Here is a 24,122-nt window from a genome sequence, read left to right on the forward strand (position 1 = left end):
CCGCCCGGGGCCGCGGAGAAGGGCGCGGAGACGCGCGCCGCGCGCGGCGGGGCCGTCCAGGGCCGCGCTGCGGGCCGCGGCGAGTCGGGGAATGTCAGGCTGTCCCCGCCCCGCGTCCCCGGCCTGGGGCCCGGGGTCCAGCGCCCGACTGCCCTGCGGTCAGGTCGGCGCCCCGGGCTGCGCGCAGCGGGGACGACGATGGCACCGGCGGCGTCCAGGCTGCGGGCCGAGGCCGCGCTCGCCCAGTACCTGCTGCTGCTGCGGCTCTACCCACTGCTCACCAAGGAGGCTAGCAGGTGGGCGCCGGTCGGGAAGGGGAGGGGAAGGGAGGGCCACCCCGCAGCGCGGAGCTGTACTGACCACTCTGCAGTAGTAGGGGCGCCCAAGGCAAAGCCGCAGCCTGGAGGTGACCCCACTGTCCTGTCTGAGCAGAAGCAGGGGGCGGCCTGCGGGTTGGGGCCTGAGCGAGTTGGTCGCCCCTCGAGGTGTAGATCAGAAGCCTGCTGGACGGACCCCACACCAAAAGACAGTTGCCAGCACAAAGCTGCTGGTGAGCTCTGCCCTTTCTTTGAGTACTCAGATTTTCATGAGTCATTCTTTCTTTAATTGGTTTGCCAATTTTATAAGGCCGTTCTCTTTGTTTTATTAATTCAGCCTTTCATAAACTCGTGGCGTGCTTCCTGCGTCCGGCACAGTTGTGTCCAAAACAGGGCAGAAGGCTCCCTCTCCTGGGGCTATGAAGAGCCAGAGAAAAAGCAGATAAATACATTACATAGAATGGTCAGGGAAGTTTTTCCTGCAGAGGTGACATTGAGCAGGCTTCAGTGAAACAACAGCTCTGGGGGCAGAGGGCACCTCCAGGGGGAAAGTGCTGACGGTGAGGTAGGTGCGCTGGAATGGGAAGGGAGACAGGTGAGAAAGGAGGGGAGCCAGAGGGCTTGGGTGCAGCTTAGTGGTAGAGCACCTTGGTTCACTCCCCAGTACTGGCCGGGTGGGGAGGTGGGGGTGCCTTTACATCCACACTAAGAATTTTGGATTTGTGCGTGTGGTACTAGGGATCGAAACTAGAGGTGCTGTCAGTGAGTTATACCTCTACCCCTTTTTTAAAATGTACAGTTTTGAGATGCCATTATGCTAAGTTGCCTAGATTGGCCTTGAATTTGTGATCCTCCTGCTTCAGCCTCCCCCGTGCTAGGATTACAGGTGTGTACCACTGTGCCCAGCTAAAATTTTGGATTTTGTAACTTTCGGAAAGCCGCTATAGACCTGAGCCTTAGAAGGTGTGATTAGGTCTTTTTCTACCTTTTTTATTGAAATTCTTATTGAAATGATGTGGATTCAGACATACTTGTAAGAAACAGCACAAAGATCTCTAGTACCCTTTGGAATCTGCCCCCCCAACCTGACCCAGCACTGGGGATTGAACCCAGGGGCACTTTACCACTGAGCTACATCCCAGACTTTTTATTCTTTATTTTGAGACAGGGTCTTGCCAACTTGCCAAGGATCCTCTTGCCTCAGCCTCTTGAGTTGCTGAGATTACAGTTGTGTGCCTGCCACTGCACCCAGCTGGAAACATTTTTAAAACCATTATACAGTACCACATCCAGGATGTTGGCGTACACACAGCCCACAGATGATCAAATGTTGTTTTTCTTGTATTCATCTATGTGTGTTCAGTTCTGTGAAGTTTTATGACGTGTGTGGTGTTATTTGTCCACACTACAGTCAAAACACAGAGCAGCATCGCCAGAAGGACCCTCTTGTTGTCCCTTTACAGACACAGGCCTTCCTCACTCCTGGGGTGGTGGTGTTCTGCACAGCTGGGATATTGGCATTGGTGTGGCCCAGCTCTGGAGGTCACTGTGCTCACCCATGTGGGGTGAGGCTGTGCTGCCTCCACCCTCTGACCTGAGGCTCTGGTGGCTGCACTGATGAGGAGCCACCATCATCTGCAGTGTGATCCAACAGCCTCCAGCCCCGTGCAGGAAAGGCGCGCCTCTGTGCCAAATACTCCTGTGTTCTCATTCCTGTCTGTCCACAGTGGCACTCTGTTGGCACTTGGAAATGTCCTGGCCCAGATGATCGAGAAGACGAGGAAAAATGAAGACTCTCAAAATCTGGACATCGGTGGGCCTCTCAGATACGCAGTTTGTGGGTGAGGGCCACGGCGCAGCTGGCTGGCACAGCAGAGTGGGCTGCAGCCCGTGGTGGTAGATTTGCCGACACTTGCAGCCATCGTGGGAGAGAATCGGAAGTTTGTATAGTTTGTGTAATGTGTGTATTCACGTATTAGTTTTCTGATGTTGGGGATCTAGTTCAGAGCCTCACACATGCCAGACGGTGCTCTGCCACTGAGCTCCAGCACCAGCCCTGTAAACAGTTTTTATGGAGCTTTTTGTTTGTTGAGATGGGGTCTCTGTTGTTCAAGCTGCTGCTGGGCTGTAGCTCTTATTTTGAATTGCATTTTGAGGGGGCGGTGTATCTTAACTGCTCTGAGACAGACCTAAGCCACATGAGTTACCTCAACCTAAAGTCAGATTTCAGTAATCCAAAGATGCTGACAGCAACCTTAGTCAAGCTCACGGAAGAGGAAACAGCTCAGAGGGAACTAGTCAGTTTCTGTTGTTTTCACAGCTTCACAGGGAAAGAAAACTGTGTCTTGAAGAACATCCAGTTTCTGAACCACTTTCTGAATTACAGAAGCATAGAGATTTGTTTTGTTTTGTTTGGTGGAGGGAACAGGGGTTTGAGAGAGGTCTTACTGTGTTGCCCAGGCTGGCCCAAATTTTTAGCTTAGTGATCTTTCTGCCTCAGCCTCCAGAATGGCTGAGACTATGGGTACACATAACTGTGCCCAGCTAGAAGTTTTAACAGCTTAGACTACCCTGAGCTTTTCGACCAACAACAGTTTTATAGATTAATTATTTTTAAGTCTTTTCCAGTCTGTGGTCACACCACCCTGAATGTGCCTGATCTTGACTGAACTCTTTTTTCCAACAAAAACACCTCTGTGTGTGTTGCGGGGGTGCTGGGTATGGAACATACAGCCTTATGCACACTAGACAAGCACTCTGCCACTGAACTGCACTCTCAGCCTATAGAGTGACTTTTTAAAATCTATAATTCACAAAGACTCTTTTTATACCTGCAAGCATGCTAATGTGAGTCATTTTCCCGTGAGGTTCAAACAGTATTCCTCCAGATATCTATGCACAGGGAGAGCAGCCAGGAGGCAGGGTCCCGGGGAGTTCAGTTTTCTCTCTGAGGAGCCATGCTGCAGACCAGGTAACCCCCTGCAGTGGGGCACCATAGGACCTGGGATGGATCTGGGGTGAGACTGGGCCAGGGGAAGGCGGTGAAGCACATGCACTGCTGTACCATGGGTGTTTTCCAGATATCTTGGTGACTGTGTTTCAGTATGATCGGTTCCTTTGTGGTCCTGTGTATTTTATGCACTTTAAAACATGGTTCTGAGGGGTTCACCAGAGTCCCAGAGTTCCATGTTGTGGAGGGTTAAGACTCTAATGGCATTACAGAAGTACAATCTGATAGGTGAAAAATGTCTTAATTTGTTTATCTTTACAAGGTCAAATGCCTTTTTATATGCCTATCTGCTGTGTGTACTTCTTCCATGAAGTTAGCTTATTTTCCATTAGTGCCTGCTTCTTCCATGCTGGTTTCATGTTTGCACATATGAAGAATATCAGCTGGGGTGGTAATATATGCCTGTCATCCTGGTGCCTTGAGAGGCTGAAGCAGAAGGATTGCAAGTTCAAAGCCAGCCTCAGCAACTTAGTGAGACCCTGTCTCAAAATTAAAAGGGCTGGGATGTGACTCAGTGGTTAAACACCCCTGGGTTCAACCCCAGTACTGAAAAAAAGGAAGAATACCAGTTATTTTTTTGTGGGGAGCAGTACTGGGGATTTACACAGGGACATTTGACCACTGAACTACATCTCCAGTCTTTTTTTTTTTTTTTTTTTTGTAAATTTTATTTTGAGACAGTGTCTTACTAAATTGCTGAGGCTGGCTTGAGCTTGTGACCCTCCTGCCTTAGTCTTCTGAGCTGGTGGGATCACAAGCTCCATAGGAAGGCTTTAAATTCCATGTGTTCAAATCTGACATTCTGGCTGGATGCAGTGGTACCTGCCTGTAGTCCTAGTTACTCAGGAGGCTGAGGTAGGCATATCATTTGAGCCCAGGAGTTTGAGACCAGCCTGGGCATCAGGACGAGACCCCATCTAAAAACAGACAGACAAAGTCTGACATGCTTTTCCTTTGTAGGCTGAAGTCCCCGCATTTTGAAATGACCTTATCGTATTCTTATTCCCGTAACACAGACCATCCTGGATTCAGTCCTTCTGCTGGATTCTTTTCACTCTTTTTTCCTTTGTTGGCTATTGCTACGGGACCATTTTAGTTACCATGATTTTTCTGTATATTTCAGACATCCTGCTAAACTAGGCCTTCCCTCCTATTCTTTTTCACAAGGGCTGTTCTTAAACATTTTTTCTTCCAGATGACATTTAGAATCAATTTATGGGGCTCTGTGTGTGTGTGTGTTATTGGGAATTGAACCCCGGGCCTCACATGTGCTAGGCAAGCTCTCTACTACTGAGCTAAAAACCCAGCCCTTTTCTGAACTTTTATTTTGAGACAGTGTCTCACTAAATCACCCAGGCTGGCCTCCAGTTTACAGTCTCTCACACCTCAGCCTCCGGAGTAGCTGGGGTTACCAGTGTGTGCCACCATCCCAACTCATTTGAGTCCATTTTTAAAGTAAACCTGATAAGGTTTACTTGGGAGTGCATCAGTTCTGGTGGTTATTTTGGAAAGAATTGGCAGTGGGGCCTTAAGTAGCAGTGCTGGTGCTGGAACCATGGAGAGTGGCACTGTCAGACCCGCTCCAAGGGACTGTGAGGGTAAGACAGGCCTGCCACCCCATCAGGACTGAGGACATTCCAGCCATCAACTGGCTGTAGCTGTGTCCACACACAAACAGAACGAAGTCACTCAGTACAGTTTTAAAAGACCATTGTCGGGTTGGGTCTGTAGCTCAGCAGTAGAGCACCTGCCTCACACGTGTAAGGCACTGGCTTCCATCCTACCACCACATAAAAATAAAAATGTTGGGAGAAAAAAAAAAAAAAAAAGACCATTGTCAAGCCGGACGTGATGGTGCACACCTGTAATCCCAGCTGCTGGGGAGCCAAGGCAGGAGAATTGCAAGTCTGAGGCCAGCCTAGGCAACTCAGCAAGACACTGTGGCAAAGTGAAAAATAAAATTAAAAAAGGCTGGGGATGTAGCTCAGTGGTAAAATGTCCCTGGATTCAATCCTCAGGACCAGAAATCAACCAATAAATAAGGAAGGGCAGTAGCAGTGGTAGATCACTTGCTTGGCCTGCAAGAGGCCCTGGGTCCCATTGCCAGTGCTGGGTGGGGTACAAGTCATTGAGTCAGGTGCCTGGATTGCAGCTCCCCTGGCTGGCTGCTCACCTCTCCCTCTGTCCTCCTTGCAGGGAAAGGACACTGAGACCTTTGCCACCAAGATGAGGAGTGGCTTCTGGCCTGCACTCAAGATGAACTTGCGAGTGTAGACACCCCTGCAGTTCGTTAACATCAACTACGTGCTCCTGCAGGTGAGGTCAGGCCCCGGCCCCTCGGAGCTCTTTCCCTCTGCCTCTCTCGTGCTTCTTCAGCAAGCCATGCTTTCTCTCCAGCCAAGTTTCACCCCAGATTCCAGATTCCTGGGCCATCCCTGGGTGTATCCACTACGCCAGATGCTTGTGTTTGGACTCAGAGCTGCAGAGCCAGGTGGGGTCTCCCCAGGGGTTCTCATGCTTCACCTGCTCATCAGCAAGTCCTGTTCAGAAGCCCATGCCAGGACACTTTCAGGCTTCCTAATAATTTAAACATTCCAGGTTGCTGGGGCCAGGAACTGCACCTGCACCCACCCCAGCCACACCTGAGCAGGAAGGGCTCTCTGAGGGACTGACCAGTTTGGAGAGAAGGCCCTGTGGGGGAACGTGGAGTCTCTAGGACCCGTGGGCAGGCACAGGGGCCACTGGGAGCTGCCTGGTGAAGGGAGACTGAATGGTGTTGCAGCTGGGCCAGGTTCAGGCTGGTGGGAGTGACTGAGACGCCCCCCGCCTCTGCGTGCTGCCACCCATGCTGCTGCAGTCACCATGCATCAGCTCCTTGAATCGCCCAGCCATCTCGTCCCAAAGACCTCTGCAGGCTGAGGGCTGCAGGCCCAAAGTGGCTGCACAGCAGGCAGCAGGGCCTGCTAGGTGCTGGCCAGGGAGGAGGCCAGTACAGTCCCTGGACCCCAGTGTGCCCCTTCTGTGAGGATGGCCCATGGGGTGTTCCTGGGAGCTGGGCCCTCAGCACCTCTGAGAGTTCCAGGCCCAGGAGGAAGGAGGCAGCCTCACTGTCTGGGCAGTATGAAGGGACACAGGCCAGAGTCCTTGTGCCAGGCCAGGGCCATCTTCCTAAGCAGGAGGCACTTACAAGCTAAGCTCCACTCCTGCTGCAGGGAAACAGAGGCCCAGCTCAGAACCCCTTGGGAAGGAGCGATGGCAGGTGATGGAAGGGGAGGCAGGTCCCACACACTTGCCACACGCCACAAACACAGAGTACCTGCACCTGCCACACACACACACACAGTGCCTGCACTTGCCCCCCCACAGTACCTGCACCTGCCACACACACGCACACACACACACAGTACCTACACCTGCCCCCACAGACACGCATGCAGTACCTGCACCTGCCACACACACACACACACACACACACACAGTACCTACACCTGCCCCCACACAGACTCCCATGCAGTACCTGCACCTGCCACACACACACACACACATAGTACCTACACCTGCCCCACACACACACACACACACACACACACACAGAGTATAGAAGTACAGAGAAACCAGAAAGTTCTCAAGGAGCCTGTGAAGGGGAACCGGAAGCAGGAGGCTGCTACAGAGGGGTCAGGCCTAGAGATGTGCTCACATTCAGTGCAGCTGTGGCTGCCCTGGCGTGGGTGGACGTGTGTGGGGAGGGCCCCCTGGAGCACCCCAAGGAGGAGAGGATAGAACTGCCCGTGTGCAGTGGTGCGTAGGTGGAACCCTTCGTGACAGGAAGTGGCCTGAGTGGGCACAGGACTGCCTGACTGCTCTCCCTTCTGGGTCTGGGCAGAGGCAGCAGGGTGGGCATTTTGAGGGAGTTTGGCACTGTCAAGATCGGAGAGTGAGCTGACTGGAGAGGCCGAATGCCCCCTGGCCTGGTCCAGCCCAGCTGGGGCCAGCACTGGGGAGGTGTGAAGGCCAGGGTGGAGGCTGTCCAGGACATGCAGTCACAGAACAGCAAGAGGGAGCCACGCTGTGGCCCAGGGTCTGCAGGCACCTGGGAAGGCTGGCCGAGGAGGGAAGGGGAGGGCGGCCAGGGCAGGAAGAGGCCAGAGAGCAGCCTTCCTACAGCCAGAGCCAGTGCTGGGAGGCTGCGGCCGAGCCTTCTGCTAGGTGAAGAGTGGAACAGCGGAGCGCTTGAGGGATGAGAAGTTACTGAGCCGGCGTTGGTACCGACTGCTCGTCTAGGGGCTGTGGTGACGAGCGAGGTGTCGGCACTGACCGAGGCTACTTCAGATGGGGGTCCGCCGTCACTAGAGAAAGAGCAGGACAGCGGGAGGTGGGAACGGAGGCAGGCTGCAGTGGGCAGCGGCAGGCCCCTCAGCCTGCAGCACAGACAGTGCTGGGTGCCTGTCACTGCTGTTCTCTATAGCTGTGACAGGGTTGGAAGGGGACTCGGTCCTCCCTCTGCCAGTTTCCAGCCCAGAACTTGGTAGATGACCACCCAGCCAGCAGCGGACAGGCGACCTCTGTCCCGAGTGGCTGGAGCTAGGTGCTGACCCGCCTGGCTCTTCTCTCTGCAGTTCCGGGTGCTCTTTGCCAACCTGGCGGCTCTGCTGTGGTACGTCTACCTGGCCTCTCTGGGGAAGTGACATGGCATGGGGCGGACGTCAGGCGCACCTGGACAGGGGAGAGCAGTGCCCAGTCAGGACTCCTTCTGACTTTAAATCATGTGATTCGAGATGTCTCAGACTGTGGTTAGAAAAACGGAATCTCTAACAGTGAGAATGCTGTCAGAGGTGGCAGCTGGCCTGGGCACAGAGGTGCCTCACCACCTGGACCCAGAGGTTGCAATAAACGGATGCAGCTGGTTGCCTGGTGTGGTTTCTCAGAGGACACGTCACTGGGTTTCCCTACTGTGCAGTGCAGGTCGCGTAGCATTCTGTCAGCACAGGCCCCCATGGCAGGAAGTATGTGTTACGTGGCCACTGCTGCCCTGCACAGGACTCTCACCTTCCCAAGCTGAAGCTCCACGCCGGGAGCACCAGCTCCCCATCCCCAGGCCTTTCTTTCAGTTTGAGGGCAGGTGCCTCCTGTGGGTGAAATCACAGGGTATTTGATTTCACAACTGGCTCAGTCGCTTAGCATAGTGTCTGCCGTGGTTTGAATGTGTCCCCTCAAAATTTATGTTGAAGCTTAACCCCATTATGGGGCTATTAAAAGTGAGAATTTCAGGGAGCAATTAAGTCCCTCGTGAGTGCATGAAAGCCCTTATAAAAGCAGCTTCGGAGAGGGTGTCCCTCTTGCTCCTCTGTCCCTACCTCATGTGGGACAGTGCTGCTTCCTCTGCAGAGTGCTCAACATAGATAGGATAGATAGTAAAATACAGGCAGGCAGTTAAGGCAATGGCCCCCCAAAAGGCTTCTCTAAATATAGAGGCTACTCCATGAATTAACCTGTAGGAATGTTCCAAATATCCCAGCTGACTCGTTTGTCTCAGAGCATCAGAAAAAGGGAAAGAGGGACAGTCCTGAGTGGAACCTACAGACTGAAGGGCACAGTTAGGTCATGGGCCAAACCAGTAGCCTTGGCACTTTTCCAATGCCTGATTAACACAGTAGTCAATGCCCCTACCCAGTAGCTACACTAACCCTAGACTAGCATACCTGAACGGCAACCTGCCATCAGATGCCCTCCTGCCCAGTGAAATGAGAGCTATTTCTTTTCTTCTCACTTGAATAAGTCCTACTCATTCACATTCACTCCTCTTTGTGTGTGAATTTCATTCTTTTAATTTGCAAGAGAATGACCTGAAGAAGTCACTGGCAGGGCTGGGCTCTGCTGCAGCACTAAATGGACATTATATCCTGCTGGCTGCTGCTGCTCACACCCCACAAGGCACCCGCTGCTCCTCCACTGCAGGGGGCTGTAACCCCACTGGCCATTCACAGCAGTAGAGGCAGAGAATCTGATTTCCTGACTAACTGATTTCAGTGGCACTGTCTTGGAAGCAGAGAGATTGGGTCCTCACCACGGTAACTATGGTGGACTTTCCAGCCTCCAGAACTGTGAGAAATACATCTCTACTGTTGATAAAGTACCAGGTCTGTGGTATTTCATTATCAAGGTTTATCTATGTTAATAGCATTTTAAGAATTTCCTTTCTTTTTAAGGCTGAATATTCATTCCAGTGTATGTATGCACCATATTCTATTTATCTGTTCCTCTGTCAGTAGACATTCGGATTTCTTCAACTGTCGACCACTGTGCTATAAACACAGGAGTACAAGTAGCTGTTCGTGTTCCTGCTTGCCCTCCATTTCAAACAACTGTCTTGGTTCAGAATATATCAGGGTGGGGTGGGGCAGTTCCCAAGAAAGTTGAGGGCATTTGCAGGAGTAGCAGGTGCTCCTGCAACTCATGAGGACCATCATGAGCGCACCACTTCCCAAGGAGCACCGCCTCCTGCACACAGTGGAGAACTGAGGACCTCAGTGTTGGCAGACTGTAGACTCAGTTCTAGAGTTCGGCTGCAGGAGTGGCGACACTGTGACCCCAGCTCTTTGGAAGGCTGAGAGGGGAAGACCACTTGAGCCCATGAGTTTGAGGCCAGGCTGGGCAACATAGCAAGATCCCCTCACCACCTCTCAAAAAAAAAAAAAAATACAGTTCTCAATTTTCGGTGCCAGCCGCGGTACCAACGTTTGCTGAGGGAAGTTTTGTGCTGGAGCTTATACTGGTCCTGCAATAATCCTATGAAGTAGGTATCATTATTTTTTCCATTTCACAAGGGGGGAAACTGAGGCAAGACCCCTCAGGTAGTAGATGAATCCTGGATCCCGATGCAGGATATTCTGCCACCACTTTCACATGCAGGTCCTCAGGATGTCAGGGTTAAGCCAGGAAAAAAACAAAAAAAACCGGTGGTTTTTTTTTTTTTTCTTTTCTTTTTAAGTAATGCAAATTCATGTTCTCGGGTTTCCAGCAGATCATAGCTGCATCCAATCTCAGTTCATTCCACACGCGTTTCCGGCTGCGGCCAGGCACACGAGAAGCCCAGAGCCAGGGGGTCAGTCTCCCCGGTGGACATTCATCGGTGACACAGAAGGCGCTGAGGGTGGTCCCGTGAATCGGAGCGGGGAGAGAAGCAGAGGCGCCTTTTCTTACCCTAGGGCCTGGATGCCTTGCCCAACATATTCTAGTTGTGGCTGGACCAACGAACCCACCACAAGGTCCACAAAATGGCACCACTGCGCCGTGCCACAACCCGGGGCCGCGCGCGGCTCGCCCTCTCCCGGAGGCCTCGGGGCCTTTCTGGCTGCCCTGAGGTGGGCACTGAGCGCGGCAGCAGACGCCGGGTGCCGGGATGGCCAGGTAACTGCGGCCTCTGCCCTCGAGGTCCCGAGCAGACGCGGACGCAGGTCGGTGGCCGGCCGAGCCCGCTCCCGCTTCGCGCGCCCCCGCGCCGCCTCCGCCGCCGGCGCTCCCAGCGGCCCCCGCGGCCGGGGCGGGACTTCCGCCGGCGGGCGGTCGCGCGCGGAAGCGTGTCCCTCGCGGCGCGCCGTGGGCCGCGCGGACGGGCGGCATGGCGTTACGGCAGGCGTTGCAGCTGGCGGCCTGCGGGCTGGCCGGGGGCTCGGCCGCCGTGCTCTTCTCGGCCGTGGCGGTGGGCAAGCCGCGCGCCGGCGGGGACGCGGAGCCGCGGGCGGCGGAGGCGCGGGCCTGGGCGGGGGGCGCGCGGCCGTGCCCCGGCGTCTGGGACCCCAACTGGGACAGGTGCGCGGGGCCGGCGGGCGGCGGGCTCCCTCCTGCGCCCCGCGGCGCGCGGACGCCCGACCGGTGCCGCCGCGCCCGGGTGCCCGCGGTCCGTGTGCCAGGGCGGTTGTGCCTGAGGTGCCTGAGGTCCATGTGCCAGGGTAGCTGTGCCAGGGTGATTGTGCCCGGGGTCCATGTGCCAGGGTGATTGTGCCCGGGGTCCGTGTGCCAGGGTGATTGTGCCCGGGGTCCGTGTGCCAGGGTGATTGTGCCCGGGGTCCGTGTGCCTGGGGTCCATGTGCCAGGGTGGTCGTGCCTGGGGTCCGTATGCCAGGGTGATTGTGCCCGGGGTCCGTGTGCCAGGGTGATCGTGCCCGGGGTCCGTGTGCCAGGGTGGTCGTGCCTGGGCTCCGTGTGCCAGGGTGGTTGTGCCTGGGGTCCGTGTGCCTGGGGTCCGTGTGCCTGGGGTCCGTGTGCCAGGGTGGTTGTGCCTAAGGTCCGTGTGCCAGGGTGATTGTGCCCGGGGTCCGTGTGCCAAGGTGGTTGTGCCTGGGGTCCTTGTGCCTGAGGTGCCTGAGGTCCATGTGCCAGGGTGGTTGTGCCCAGGGTCCATGTGTCAGGGTGGCTGTGCTCAGAATCTGTGTGTCAGCGTGTCCGTGCCCAGGGTCGGTGTGTCAGGGTGGCTTTGCTCACGGTCTGTGTGTCAGGATGCCTGGGGTCCATGGGCCAGGGCGATTGTGCCACTGGTGTCTGGGGTCCATGTGCCAGGGTGTCTGTGTGCCAGGGTGTCTGTGTGCCAGGGTGTCTGTGACCAGTGGTCCTGAGGGTCCATGTGCAAGGATGGCCATACTGGTTCCTGAGGGCTAGTGTGCAAGGAGGGCCCACCCTCCAAGCATCCTTTGGCTAGGAGGAGGACAGAGTAGACTAGGACCTGGGCAGTGCTGTGCCCATCATCTACTTGTGGTCATTGAGCCTTTGAAATAATGCTCCTGTGCTTACACACAGTTTTAGTTTTAATATCAACTTAAATTTAAAAACCAAAGCAGTGCAGTTTTCCACTATTCAGTTGAAATGACAGTACTTTTAGTATATTGGATTCAATAAAGAGTGTTACTGAATTTCACCAGTTTCTCTTTACTTTTTTAATACTACTACTGGACAATTTAAAATTATGCACATTGCTAACTTTTGTTCCTACTGAAGAGGTTGCTTTAGAGGCAGGGATTCGTTATTGTGTGATTCACCCAGTTCCAGGTGAACAATCTAGGTACCTACACTGTAGTCTCTACACTTGACAATTAGAAATTGGGCACAGAGCTAATATCAAACCCCTAGTTGTATCAGGAAATTCATGATTTTTTTAACCTTTAATTTTATTTATTTATTTATTTATTGGTAATGGGGAGTGGACTCAGGGGTACTTTACCGCTGAACTATAGCCCTTTATTATTTTGAGATAGGGTCTCACTAAATTGCTGAGACTGACCTTGAGCTTGTGATACTCCTGTCTTAGCCTTCAAAGTTGCTGGGATTACAGGCATGTGCCACTATGCCTGGCTAACCTTTAATTAAAAAACAAACATTTTGTAATAATTTTACATTCTAGAACAGTTACAGAGAGAATCCTTTTGTATCTCACACCTAATTTCCTAATTTCCTGTTATTAATATTTTAACACTAAGAATGGTAGATCTGTCACGTTAAGTCAGTACTGATGATTACTAACGAAGTCTGTGCTTTGTTGAGATGTCCTTAGTTTTGCCTGCCCTTCTCTATTCCCAGGTCCCACATGGCAGTTGGTCCTTAGTGTCCCTGGGCTCTGTCAACTTAGTAGCTTTTCAGACTTCCTTTCCTGATGCTGGGGACATTTTGAGGAGTACAGGTCAGATGTTTTGTGGGATTTGTGTGGTGTTTCTCTTGTAATTAGACTGCAGTCATCATCTTCTTATTTTTTGTTTGTTTGTTTTTGGTACCAGCAATTCAACCTAGGGGCGATTAACCACTGAGCCACACCCACCACTTTTTTTTTTAATTTTGAGATGTTCTCACTGAGTTGCTTAGGGCCTTGCTAAGTTGCTGAGACTGGCTTTGAACTCAGGATCCTCCTGCCTCGGCCTCCTGAGCTGCAGATAACAGGCATGGGCCACCACACCTGGCTCATTCTCTGTAGAAAATCAGAAGGGTGTTCTGAATTTCTCAGGACTTTTAAAGGAAAACACTCACTCTGAGGTCAAAGAAGTTGCTTCAAATGAACCTAAAGTTGAGTCCAGCCTTTTCTGATTTCAGCTGATGCTCCCTGTTTGGTTGCTGTGTCTAGACTTCTGGGTGTAGAGATGGGGAAGTCAGTTGAGCTGTGGGGACGAAAGGGCTGGTGGCAGGTGGGGATGATCTGCAACAGGAAGCTAATATGAAGGGGGCTTGTCTCTTGAGCCCCCTCCTTCATTCCAGGATGTCCCAAAGGTTCGCATGGACAAGTCTCTGGCTCCTTCCTGGGGGCTGTGAGGAGGAGTCCATGGCTTCCTTAACTGCCTGTAGCCTCAAGCGCCCCAATGTCTGCCAACACATACCTCTGCTTGGTGTGTGACCAGCACCCCAAGTTAGCCCTGCCCAAATAATCCTTGAGTCACCCCAGCGACCCTCCAGACCTTGCTCTCCTGCCACCATCTCTACAGGTAGATTCTGGCCAGGTTCCCTTGTGCTGTTCCCCACCCCCCACATGTAACCTCCCACAGCTTCAGGTCTATAGCCCCTGCTCCCCCCACCCCCAGCACCACGTGACAGCCACTACCCAGTTACATCAGGTAAAAGGTGCCTAAATGGAATCGTAGTTCAAGTTACAGTTGACCTGTGGACACCAAATCTGTGGAAGTTCAAATCCCTTTTATGAGACGGGGTAGTATTTGATACGACCCATTGCTTTAGATCATACCTAGGTTACTTATAATACTAAATGCAGTGTGGACCACATACAAGTAGTTGTGTCCAGTACAGGTGCAGTTTTTTCCAAGCACGTGCCATCCCTGGTGGCTGACTGCATACCCTGGATACAGAGGCCACCTGTCCTTTGACTTTAAACAGTCCACAGCTAGCGGCTGCAGTCAGCCAATGAGTTCTAGACTGCAGGCCCCGTCCATTGCACCCTCTCCTGCAGCCTGCGCTCCTTTCTCCACCCTGGCCCTGTGTCCCCGTCCCCTGAGGCTTGCTCATCCTTGCTGGGACATGCGTGCCTTGCAGGAGGGCTTTGCCTGGCACAGAACAAGCTTGGCTGCAGCTCCTGAAGCGAACGGGGCGTGCCCTGGAGGCTGCCTTGGCTTCTCTGGAGAAGTCAGTCTGGAATGGGAAAAAACTGTCTTGTGGGAGTCCTCAGAGGCATCTGCAACAGAGGTCACAGGGCATACCTTATCTTCAACACTAGGCGAGAGCCACTCTCTCTGGTCAACCTGCGGAAGAGGAACGTGGAGTCTGGGGAGGAGGAGCTGGCATCCAGGCTGGACCACTACAAGGCCAAGGCCACGAGGCACATCTTCCTCATCAGGCATTCCCAGTACCACATGGACGGCTGCCTGGAAAAGGACCGCACTCTGACCCCACTAGGTATGTGCCCAGCTGATCCCTGTGGTCAGCTTCCAGGATGTTGGGGCATGGGTCTCCTTGAACCTGTCAGGGACCATCAGCACAGACATGGACATCGTCATCATCTATGATTTTCAGCTGAACTTGGACAGGAGACAGGCTTCTTAACATGTCTGTACTGAAACATACGGGGCTGAGGTTGGCTCAGTGTGACGGTGCTGGCCTCGCACGTGCGAGTCCCTGGCTTCATCCCGCATCACAAGCGCGGGGCACAGTGGCTGTGCTTGCACAGGTCAGGCTTCATGCCCGGCCCCCAAGGCTCGTGCTCTTGGTGCTCCAGACGTGGCTCTGCTTGGCGCCTGCAGGCTGTCCACAGCGTCCTCGTGACCACTGGGCAGCAGCATGTGCTGGCAGGCAAGTGCGTCCTTCCTGCCTTAGTGCCCTTGCTGGTGTGCCTGTGGGGCGGGGTCTGGGGGAGAGTCTAGACTCGACCTTTTTAGAGGAAGGGTCTCTGCGTTGCCCAGGCTGACCCTGAGTGCCTGGTTCCCGCGATCCTCCTGCCTCAGCTTCTCTAGGGTGGCACTGCAGGCGCGCCTCCCTGCCTGGCTGAGTCTGGACTGCGCAGTGCCTCTGTCTGGTTGATAGTCCCCATCTGCGCACACGTGGAAAGGTTCCATGGTAAGAGGGGCTTTCCGGCCTGCTCTCCTGCAGACCCTTCTCTGAAAGACTTCCTGGTTCCTGGGTGCGGACAGGAAGAGAAGCACCGAGCACAGAGGTCTCCGAGTCTGACAGAAACTGACTTCCTGGCGATTTCCAGCCATATGCTAAAATACATTTAAGAAAAAGCACCTCTGTTTGCAACCACTTGGTGCTCAGTGACAGAGTCCTCAGTGTATGTATCGGCCACTGTGGTGCTAACACTGTGTGGACTTTGTGGAGTAGGACTACCTGCTGGGCTCCCACAGTGGGGCGTGTCTTCTCTTTGCTATTAATGGACCGAGGTGCTTTTTTTCTGCATGGGGTTGAGGACAGTTGAATCGATGATCTTGTTGACTTTGCTCCTTGAGATCCTGACCCCTGCTAGGCCCAAGCCCTTGGGTCAGGACCCTGGGTGACACATAGTCCTATGAGGTGTCACTGGTTGAAGGAGGGGTCAAGGTGTGTGGTTCTTGGGTATTTCACCTTCAAGGTCGGGAACAGGCTGAACTCACAGGGCTCCGACTTGCCAGCTTGGGGTTGAAGTTCAGTAAAATCGTCCACTCCTCCATGACCCGTGCTGTGGAGACCACAGACATCATCAGCAAGCACCTGCCAGGTGAGTGGGGCTGGGGCTCGTGCCACCTGCAGGGGAGGCCACAGGGCAGCTCCTGGAGTGGACGGCACTGTGCTCCTCCTCAGGTGTCTCCAGAGTCAGCACAGACCTACTGCGGGAAGGCGCACCCATCGAGCCCGACCCTCCCGTGTCTCACTGGAAGCCAGAGGCTGTGGTAAAGCACTGCCCCACGGGCCACTGGGGCAGGGGCTGGGTACACCTTCTGATGGCCACCTCACCTTGCTTCCCCCTGGTGGTCCTCACTCTGCCCCCAGCAGTATTACGAAGATGGTGCCCGGATCGAGGCCGCCTTCCGGAACTACATCCACAGGGCAGATGCCAAGCAGGAGGAGGACAGCTATGAAATCTTCATATGCCACGCCAACGTCATCCGCTACATCGTCTGCAGGTAGGCCCCACCTCGCCCAGGGCCGGAGGGTGTAGGTGTCGAGAAGGGGCAAGGACCCATCCCTTCACTTCGCCACCTCCGCGGGTGTGTGGCTCTGCCCTCTGGCTCCTCTGCCTGGAGCTTCTAGGTCTTGTCTCACAGCTGGAGGGTCCTGCCACCGCTCTGGTGGAGTGCCCGTGAGTCAGGTGCCTCTGACTCTGTGTTTTGGCAGAGCAGCGCAGATGGACGTGGCCCTGGTGTCAGGGTCTTCTGGGTGGACAGCTGGGGCTGCCATGGGCAGGGCGCTGTGTGCTGGTCTTCCAGCCCCTTGATGGTGCAACATCCTGGACTGTGCAGAAATCCCGTTTCCCCTCAAACTGGTCCCAGCAGCTCGCTGTGAGGATCTGTTGGGACCCTACTGGCAACAGTTACCGAGGCCAGCTCAGGGGACTCTGCTTTCTGCACCCTCTGTTCCGCACTGAGCACCCTGAGTGCCCGGCCTCTCCCTCGGTGCATGTTGGGTGGTGTGTTTCTTCTCTCTCGCCTTGAGTGCTGCAATGGACTCAGGCCTTGAGCATCTGGGCCACGGGGCCTGTGCCCAGCACTGACTGCGGGGGGTGTTTACTTTCTGGGTCCTGGACTGTGGCTGTGCTTGTCGTGAGTGCAGTTGTTTGTGCTCAGGCTGCTCTGCTGGGGGTGCCTGTGTTCTGGTCCTTCCCCACACTGTGGTACCATAGAATGTTCCAGGCTTGTGTGTGTGTGTGTGTGTTTTCAATCCCAGTTCTGGGGATTGAATCCAGGAGTGCTCTACAACTGGGGAACTATATCCCCAGGACTTTTTATTTTTTATTTTGAGACAGGGTCTTGCTAAATTGCCAAGGGTCTCACAAAATTGCTGAAGCTGGTCTCAAACTTGTGATCCTCCTGCCTCAGCCTCCTGAGTCACTGGTGCACGCCACTCTACTGGCTTGACTCATAGACCTGGAATAGGCCTGTTTTCCATGAATGCCAAGGCAGCGTCTACGTGCACATGGGGCCTCTTGGGTGGGAAGGCCCTTGTGTGCTCTCGTTTCAAATAAGTAAAAGGACTGACCAAATCTCAGTAAAGTGCAAACTTTGAGAAACAGTGGAAGCCTGTGTCCACCTGTGGATCCCCTAGAGAATATTCATCAGGCTTCCATCACCAGGGGTCGCCTCTCCTCTGTGACCTCTAGTCTGGTCAGTGATACTGTCTGTGGTTGTGTCAGAAGGGCTGTGGTGGCCCATCTCCTTAGGCATCCCATGCATGGTCCAGCTGGAAGCCCAGGTATGGAGGCCCATGGTTGGGAGAGCGGCAGCCCCAACACACAAGGCTGTTGGGGAGTTGGGATCTTCCACCCAACTCCTGGTGGCAGGAAGGGATGCGGCTGACGGCTGGGTGCTGGGCCCTGCCTGCAACAGGAACAGACTCGTGGGGTGGTGCATCCCTCCTGTCGGCTGGACCCGTCTCTTGTACTCCTCTTCCTTGATCAGGCCATTCAGGTGCTTTCTGTGCTGCTGTTGACACCCCATTATCATGTGAACCCTAACAGCACTGGGAGGTGACACCGATGCCAGGAGGCACCAGGAGCTCCCCGTGCCAGACACAGCCTCAGACACCGCTCCCGAGTTACACGTGCGTGAAGCTCTCTGTGCAGGAGCAGGCCCTGTGGTTGTGGGATTAATACTGAGAAGAGTTCTAAAAGCAGCATGGAGCTGGGTGCAGTGGCTCATGCCTGTGATCCCAGCGACTCAGGAGGTTAAGGCTGGAGGATCACAAGTTCGAGACCAGGCTCAGCAATTTAACCAGACCCTTGGTAACTTAGACCCTCCCGGGGGTGGGGGACTGAGTTTGTGGCTCAGTGGTACATGTGAGGCACTGGGTTGGATCCTCAGTACCATAAAAATTAAAATAAAAGGTATTGTGTCCGTCTACAACTAAAAATATTTTTTAAAAAAGTACTGGGGATATAGCTCAGTGGCAAAGCACCTTGGAGTTCAATCCCCAGCATTAAAAAAAGAAACAAACAAACAAAAAAAACCCCAGTGTGAAGGTAGCTACACTTTGACATTTACCAAACTTACAGCAGAAAAATGTCACCATGGCCACTGGGGCCACAGTGGGTTTGAGGCTCAGGCCACCTTCTGAAGCGTGAAGGACATTTGGTGACTCGAGGAAGCTGTGATACTGAGCTTCTTAGCAGGTATTCATTGTACCTAATAAGCATTTTAAGGGTATGAAAATGCTACAGGGGTTGTGGATCGCACTTCCATCCCTGGCAAAACACCCGGTTTCATCAGAAGTGGGTCTGATGTACTCTTTGGCCTTGTCCTTTGTTACATTGTGAAAGAAGAAGTGATGCTGCAAGAAACTAGTGTGTGCAGCTTGACTCCCGTGGAGCCCTGGCCCAGTGGGACAGTCCCTCATTTGGTGGACCCAGGGCACCCTGGGACCAGCCAGAGCATCTGCTCTGGTACTGCAGGACCTGGGTCTTGCCTGTCCCACGGGGCGCAGTGGCCCCCCACCAGAGCTCCCTCTGGAATGTTCTCTCTTCCCGCAGAGCACTGCAGTTCCCTCCGGAAGGCTGGCTCCGTCTCTCCCTCAACAATGGCAGCATCACCCACCTGGTGATCCGACCAGATGGCCGAGTAGCACTCAGGACCCTTGGGGACACAGGGTTCATGCCTCCCAACAAGATCACCCGGTCTTGAAGGCCCCCGCGGGACTCTGCCCTTCTCTGCGTGCAGCCTGATTCAGCCTTCCCTCCTGTCCCCTGTCCAGGCCGCGAGTGCGGAAACGCCTCAGATGCGGGGCTTGAGCAGTTGTGTCTGGCCCACTGAAAAGGGAGAACTTTGGGCCAGACAGCCTGACTTTCTTCCTCTGTCCTGCCAGGACAGCCCCATGGGTGTGGGGTGAGGACCTTCTCAGGCAGGAGGACAGCCTGTGCTGGGCTTTGAACAGGCCTGGCTTGCCATCCCTTTGGACCACCATGGCAGGTCTGCAAGGGTGGTCACAGTAGCAAGTGACTCCGGGCTCTGCCAGAGCTGGTGAGGCAGGACAAAACTTAACAGCTCACTTCACGTCATACATTCTTATTCTGAAAACCTCTGTCACGTCAGTGTTTGTCAAAATATGTTCCTCACCTGGGTTCTTGCTTTGAAAACCACTTTCTCACCCCAGAGTTAGAGATCCTGATACTATAATATCTGAAGGCACAGGGACTGGCCAGCTGCACAGGTGGACTTGGGTGAGAGGAAGTGAGTCTCAGTGCCATGGTCCATGTGCTGGCCTCGGCAGACAGGGTGGGTGGGCGGGTGATGCTGGGCAAGGTTATCTGGAGACATCCGGGCTGACATCCTGGGCTGACAGCTCCATCTTGGTCTGCTCCCGGCTTCTGTTCATCTTTTGGGCTTGTGGGTTAAAATATTTGGACACGATATGTCTACCACAAATATCCTGTTAATTTAACGGAAGCAGTACAGTTTCTACAAAGTGATTATGAACATTTTAAGTAGTCAGTACAATGAATTGGGATATTTGATCCATTTCTCTGTCCTCTTTGGAAATAACTACATAATAAAATTTTAAAAGTACAAATCGTGATTGTCTTAAAACGGGAAACCTGTGCCATGAGACCAGTGGTGCACTAGAAAGCCCCCGTGCCTCGCGTGTCCTCACTCAGCCTCGGCACCTCAGCGTCCTGCCAGACGGGACAAGCAGGACCACCCAAGGCAGGGCCGCGGCTAGACGGCCGGGCTGTGCGGACCTTGGAACCCCGCCGCAGGCATCCAGGCTTCGCCTGCGTGTCGGCCCCAACACCAGACCCTGGGGAGCTGCAGTGGTTTGCACGCCCTGCTCGGAGGCCCAGCCCGCCTGGAGGCGCAGCCTCCGTCCTGGACCCCTGAACCGGCAAGTGAACCAGGCCACATCTCGGGGTGGGGGGATTCCTGGGTCTCCTCCACCGCCTCACCTCCGCCCCTGCCCCAAGCCTAAGCCAACTCCGAGCACCATCGCCTCGGCCCCGCCCCTCGCCAGCTCAGCCCCGCCCCTTAACCCCCGGCCCGCCTATTACCAGCTTCTCCCCGCCCCTCGCTCCAGCCCCGCCCTGCCCCCCTCTGCCCCCTTTCACCTCTGCCCGCCCCTCCTTTACCACCGCCCCCTCCCCTTCGCCTCCGCCTATTACCAGCTTTCTCCCGCCCCTCACTTCACCTCCGCCCCGCCCCTTAGCGACAGGCCCGGCCTATTACCAGCTTTCCCCCGCCCCTCACTTCACCTCCGCCCCGCCCCTTAGCGACAGGCCCGGCCTATTACCAGCTTTCCCCCGCCCCTCACTTCACCGCCCCGCCCCTTAGCGACAGGCCCGGCCTATTACCAGCTTTCCCCCGCCCCTCACTTCACCGCCCCGCCCCTTAGCGACAGGCCCGGCCTATTACCAGCTTTCCCCCGCCCCTCACTTCACCTCCGCCCCGCCCCTTAACGACAGGCCCGGCCTATTACCAGCTTTCCCCCGCCCCTCACTTCACCTCCGCCCCTCCCCTTAGCGACAGGCCCGGCCTATTACCAGCTTTACCCCGCCCCTCACTTCACCTCCGCCCCGCCCTCATCTCGCGGCCGCGCCGTGTCCAGCTCCTGCCGGAAGCGAGGAGTGGAGCGCCCGGGATTCTGACCAGTCTGTTGCAGGGGAGCTGGAACAAGACCTCGGGGGAAGGACGTAAGTCACGGGGTCACCAGATCTAGCAATCGTCAGATGCTTCTGCAAGAAAGTCCCAGAATGAAAACTGCTGCGTCCTTACATTTGAAGTCAAGGACGTGAAAGGGCTTCTAGATTTTGTCTGGAAAGTTATGCCCCATTCCAACAGCACATGGCGACTGTAACCTGTTTTAAATATGTTTAGTTAGGTGGACCCAGTAACTTTATTTTTATGTGGTGCTGAGGCCCAACCTAGGGCCTCACACATGCTAGGCCAGCGCCCTACCGCTGAGCCACCCCCAGCCCTGTAACCTGTTTTCTTGACTTCATTAACTTCATCATTGTTTACTTGTGGAATATAAACTCCCAGCAAACCTCCTTCTCCACCTCCTCGCGTTTGCTTTTCTAAATGATCTTCCTCTGCTTGCCTTTCCAGTGGCAAGGAGGGCCTCAGTCCTGGCAGTGATGGCTTCTGGCTTCATGTGGCAGGGTAACTCCTGAGGGACGATGCAGGCAGCCTCGGGCTAGGGAGCAGGCAGAGGGGCAGGGACCTCACCGCTTGGATGGCTTCCTTCCAGGGTCTCAAGGACATCATCGTGGGAACCAGCTGTTTGTTTCTCTGGTGCTGGAGACAGAAACCATGCCGCTCGTTCTGGAGATTTCTTAAACAGTGGGAACAATATTCCGTCTGGCCAAAACAAAATTTGCATAGCACTGGAACCTGCAGGACCTGAGGGAACTGGACTGAGATGACGACCGGCTCCACAGGACTGCTCCGGTGGATGCTTAGACAGCCCAGCAAGCAGAGCCTGGCTCGGTCAGTCGTGCGCACACCAGGCCTGTTCAGTCATTTCCCATGAGAGCCGTGAATGTCTCTGGAAAGATCCAGACATCATTCAAAGGGACCTGGCTGTGGTCCCTGCCAGTGCAGAGGGCACTGGTTTTAGTGGCACCTGAGCTTGCTTTTCCCCCAGAACGAACAGTGGGGACTTGAGGTCTCCCTTCCAGAGCCTGCACTTCCCTCATCGTACACCAACTTTTTCAAACAGATGAGATGCCATCTGCTAACATCACAAAGAGGCCTCCCACTGCCAAACGCAGCTATGACCCTTGTGCTACTTTAACTATACCAGTGTTCCTCACAACTGTGTAAGTAAAGAAAGGGGGAAAGGCGAATGAGCTGGGCGTAGTGGTGTGTGCCTGTGGTCCAGCACTGTGCAGGCCAACGCAGGAGACCTGCGTGAGCACAGAAGTCCAAGAGGACATCACGGGCAACACAGGGAGACTCTGTCTTAAAACAAAACAAAACACCCAAAATGAAAAGAGCAACTAAACCTATCACTCTCAGGTTAATGTACTGTTCCATCGAAACACTGTTGAAGGTTTTACTAAAAACCAGCATGCTGTCCAGTCACAGGTGAGAGATTTCTGAAAGCACGGTGTAAAAATAATTTACTTTACTCAGTAGTTTTGAAAAGGACACAGAATCACCCAGGAAGCAAAGCATTTACTAAAACAGGTTCAAACAAATGGAGAAATAGTCAAAGGCAGCCTAAAACTACAGAAAACAGGAGTCTGCAAAATTAGAGCAAAAGCTATTTTAATTTCAATTTGCATATTTACAACAATATATAGAATAAGGTAAGCCTTTAAAGAAAACAGATCATCACTGTGAGTGTAACATCCGTGTTTTGATTTTGTTGAGAACAAAGATGCCTTTTTTAAATGCACTGTTTAGACTACCATTTCTGTCCTGTGCCCAGAGCTTGTCTGTGCATGACAAATGACACACCCCATGTAACAAACCTGAATTTAAGACCTAAATATTAATTCCAATATTCCCAACCGACATGTTTATCACATGAAATAAACTTTTCTCTTTACACAGTTCATTTCAGCAATTTTACATATGAAAAAGAATACCTACTTAATATTATTGTACAGTCTCAAAAAGTTAAATCAGGAAAATTAAAACTGATTTACAGAAGGCACTGAGGTTGGCAAGAGCAGCAGCAGTTTTCATTTTGGATCAAACGCTGGACGTGTCCACAGAACTGCTGTGTGGGAACCACTGTCCCGACACCGGGAGCAGACCAGCCCGTTGCAAGGCCATCTTGCCTCAGGCACCTAGGCAGCTGGCGGTGCTTCCTGCTCCCCACATGCTCTAGGGACAGACCCTCCCCAGGCTGGTGCCAAGGGAAAAGCCTAGGTCAACACCACAAGTAACTGGAATGGACTCAAATTTTGGTTTCTGTACTGTAGCGTAATGCTCTTTTCAAAAAGAAATCCAATTGAAATGAATTCTACCTGTATAATCTAACAGAAAAATTGATGCTTATCTAATTCTCAGGACAAATTTCAAAGCTAGGGAACAGCTTACAGATTAATGATCACTACTATGCTTGTAACTAAGGTGAACAGGGAGCTCGGTGCTGGTGAGAAGACCTTTTGGTTACAGCTGGTGAGTGTTCTATCTTCATGAATGCCCATGGTTAGAATGTTTTTTTCCAAGAAAAAGCTACTTTCACCTGCTCCCATGCTCAGCAGTGTCCTGAACACCACTGCGTACCTGAGAGGCAAGCTCACTGGCTCCCTGCTGCCCTCCTCCTTGTCTGCTCAAGTCCAGGAAGTCACGCAGACCATGCATGTTGGCCAGCACCCTGCACCCAAATGCTGCTGCCCCAGGAAAGGCAAGACAACAGATGGTTCATCCTTGACTTGGAAATGGAGTGGAGGCAAGTGCAGCTGCTTGCAGGCTGATGCTGACCCCGGGGCCAGCCTCTGCGCCACGACACCTGTTGAGTTTGGGAAGTGGTGGCCACCTGCTGTTTGCCCAACAACAAACCTAGGACTACCACCTGAAACGTGTCTGAGTTTACTTTTATTAACTTCTTCCAAAATATCAGAAATGTAAATTTTATTTAGAACATTTGCATTTCTAGAATTATAACCTCAAAGAGAGGATTAATGAATTATTCAGGATATATTCCTTTGTGAAATTTGACCAATAACCGTAGGAAACCCA

At 53.5% G+C, this 24,122-nt stretch overlaps 2 protein-coding genes across 3 annotated transcripts; both read left to right on the forward strand.

Moving 5' to 3' along the window:
* Positions 1 to 3: 3 nt before the first annotated feature.
* Positions 4 to 9,671, forward strand: PXMP2 (peroxisomal membrane protein 2). Its single transcript, XM_079150424.1, is given in 5 exon segments — positions 4 to 296; positions 2,045 to 2,159; positions 5,392 to 5,598; positions 5,602 to 5,643; positions 7,944 to 9,671. Coding segments are annotated over 5 exon segments (531 nt in total). The 5' UTR covers positions 4 to 198; the 3' UTR covers positions 8,013 to 9,671.
* Positions 9,672 to 10,905: 1,234 nt separating this feature from the next.
* On the forward strand, positions 10,906 to 20,004 carry PGAM5 (PGAM family member 5, mitochondrial serine/threonine protein phosphatase). 2 transcript variants are annotated; one of them, XM_079150574.1, is made up of 6 exons: positions 10,906 to 11,136; positions 14,531 to 14,709; positions 15,878 to 16,003; positions 16,087 to 16,175; positions 16,276 to 16,409; positions 18,968 to 20,004. In XM_079150574.1, exons 1-6 carry the CDS (start codon positions 10,946 to 10,948, stop codon positions 19,116 to 19,118), a joined length of 870 nt encoding a protein of 289 aa, XP_079006700.1. In that variant the 5' UTR covers positions 10,906 to 10,945; the 3' UTR covers positions 19,119 to 20,004. The 2 variants fall into 2 exon arrangements, with proteins under 2 accessions (XP_079006700.1, XP_079006701.1); XM_079150575.1 differs by having other exon boundaries at positions 10,907 to 11,136; positions 16,279 to 16,409.
* Positions 20,005 to 24,122: the final 4,118 nt, after the last annotated feature.

The sequence above is a fragment of the Sciurus vulgaris genome (genome assembly GCF_902686455.1).
Source record: "Sciurus vulgaris genome assembly, chromosome: 8".
NCBI classification, from domain to species: Eukaryota; Metazoa; Chordata; class Mammalia; order Rodentia; family Sciuridae; genus Sciurus; species Sciurus vulgaris.

Excerpts from the sequence above, each read along its gene's own strand:
- PGAM5 (XM_079150574.1), top strand. The coding sequence starts at position 10,946 with ATGGCGTTACGGCAGGCGTTGCAGCTGGCGGCCTGCGGGCTGGCCGGG. Across the intron at positions 16,004-16,086 it reads CATCAGCAAGCACCTGCCAG|GTGTCTCCAGAGTCAGCACA; the intron begins GTGAGTGGGGCT and ends GCTCCTCCTCAG. Across the intron at positions 16,176-16,275 it reads ACTGGAAGCCAGAGGCTGTG|CAGTATTACGAAGATGGTGC; the intron begins GTAAAGCACTGC and ends CTCTGCCCCCAG.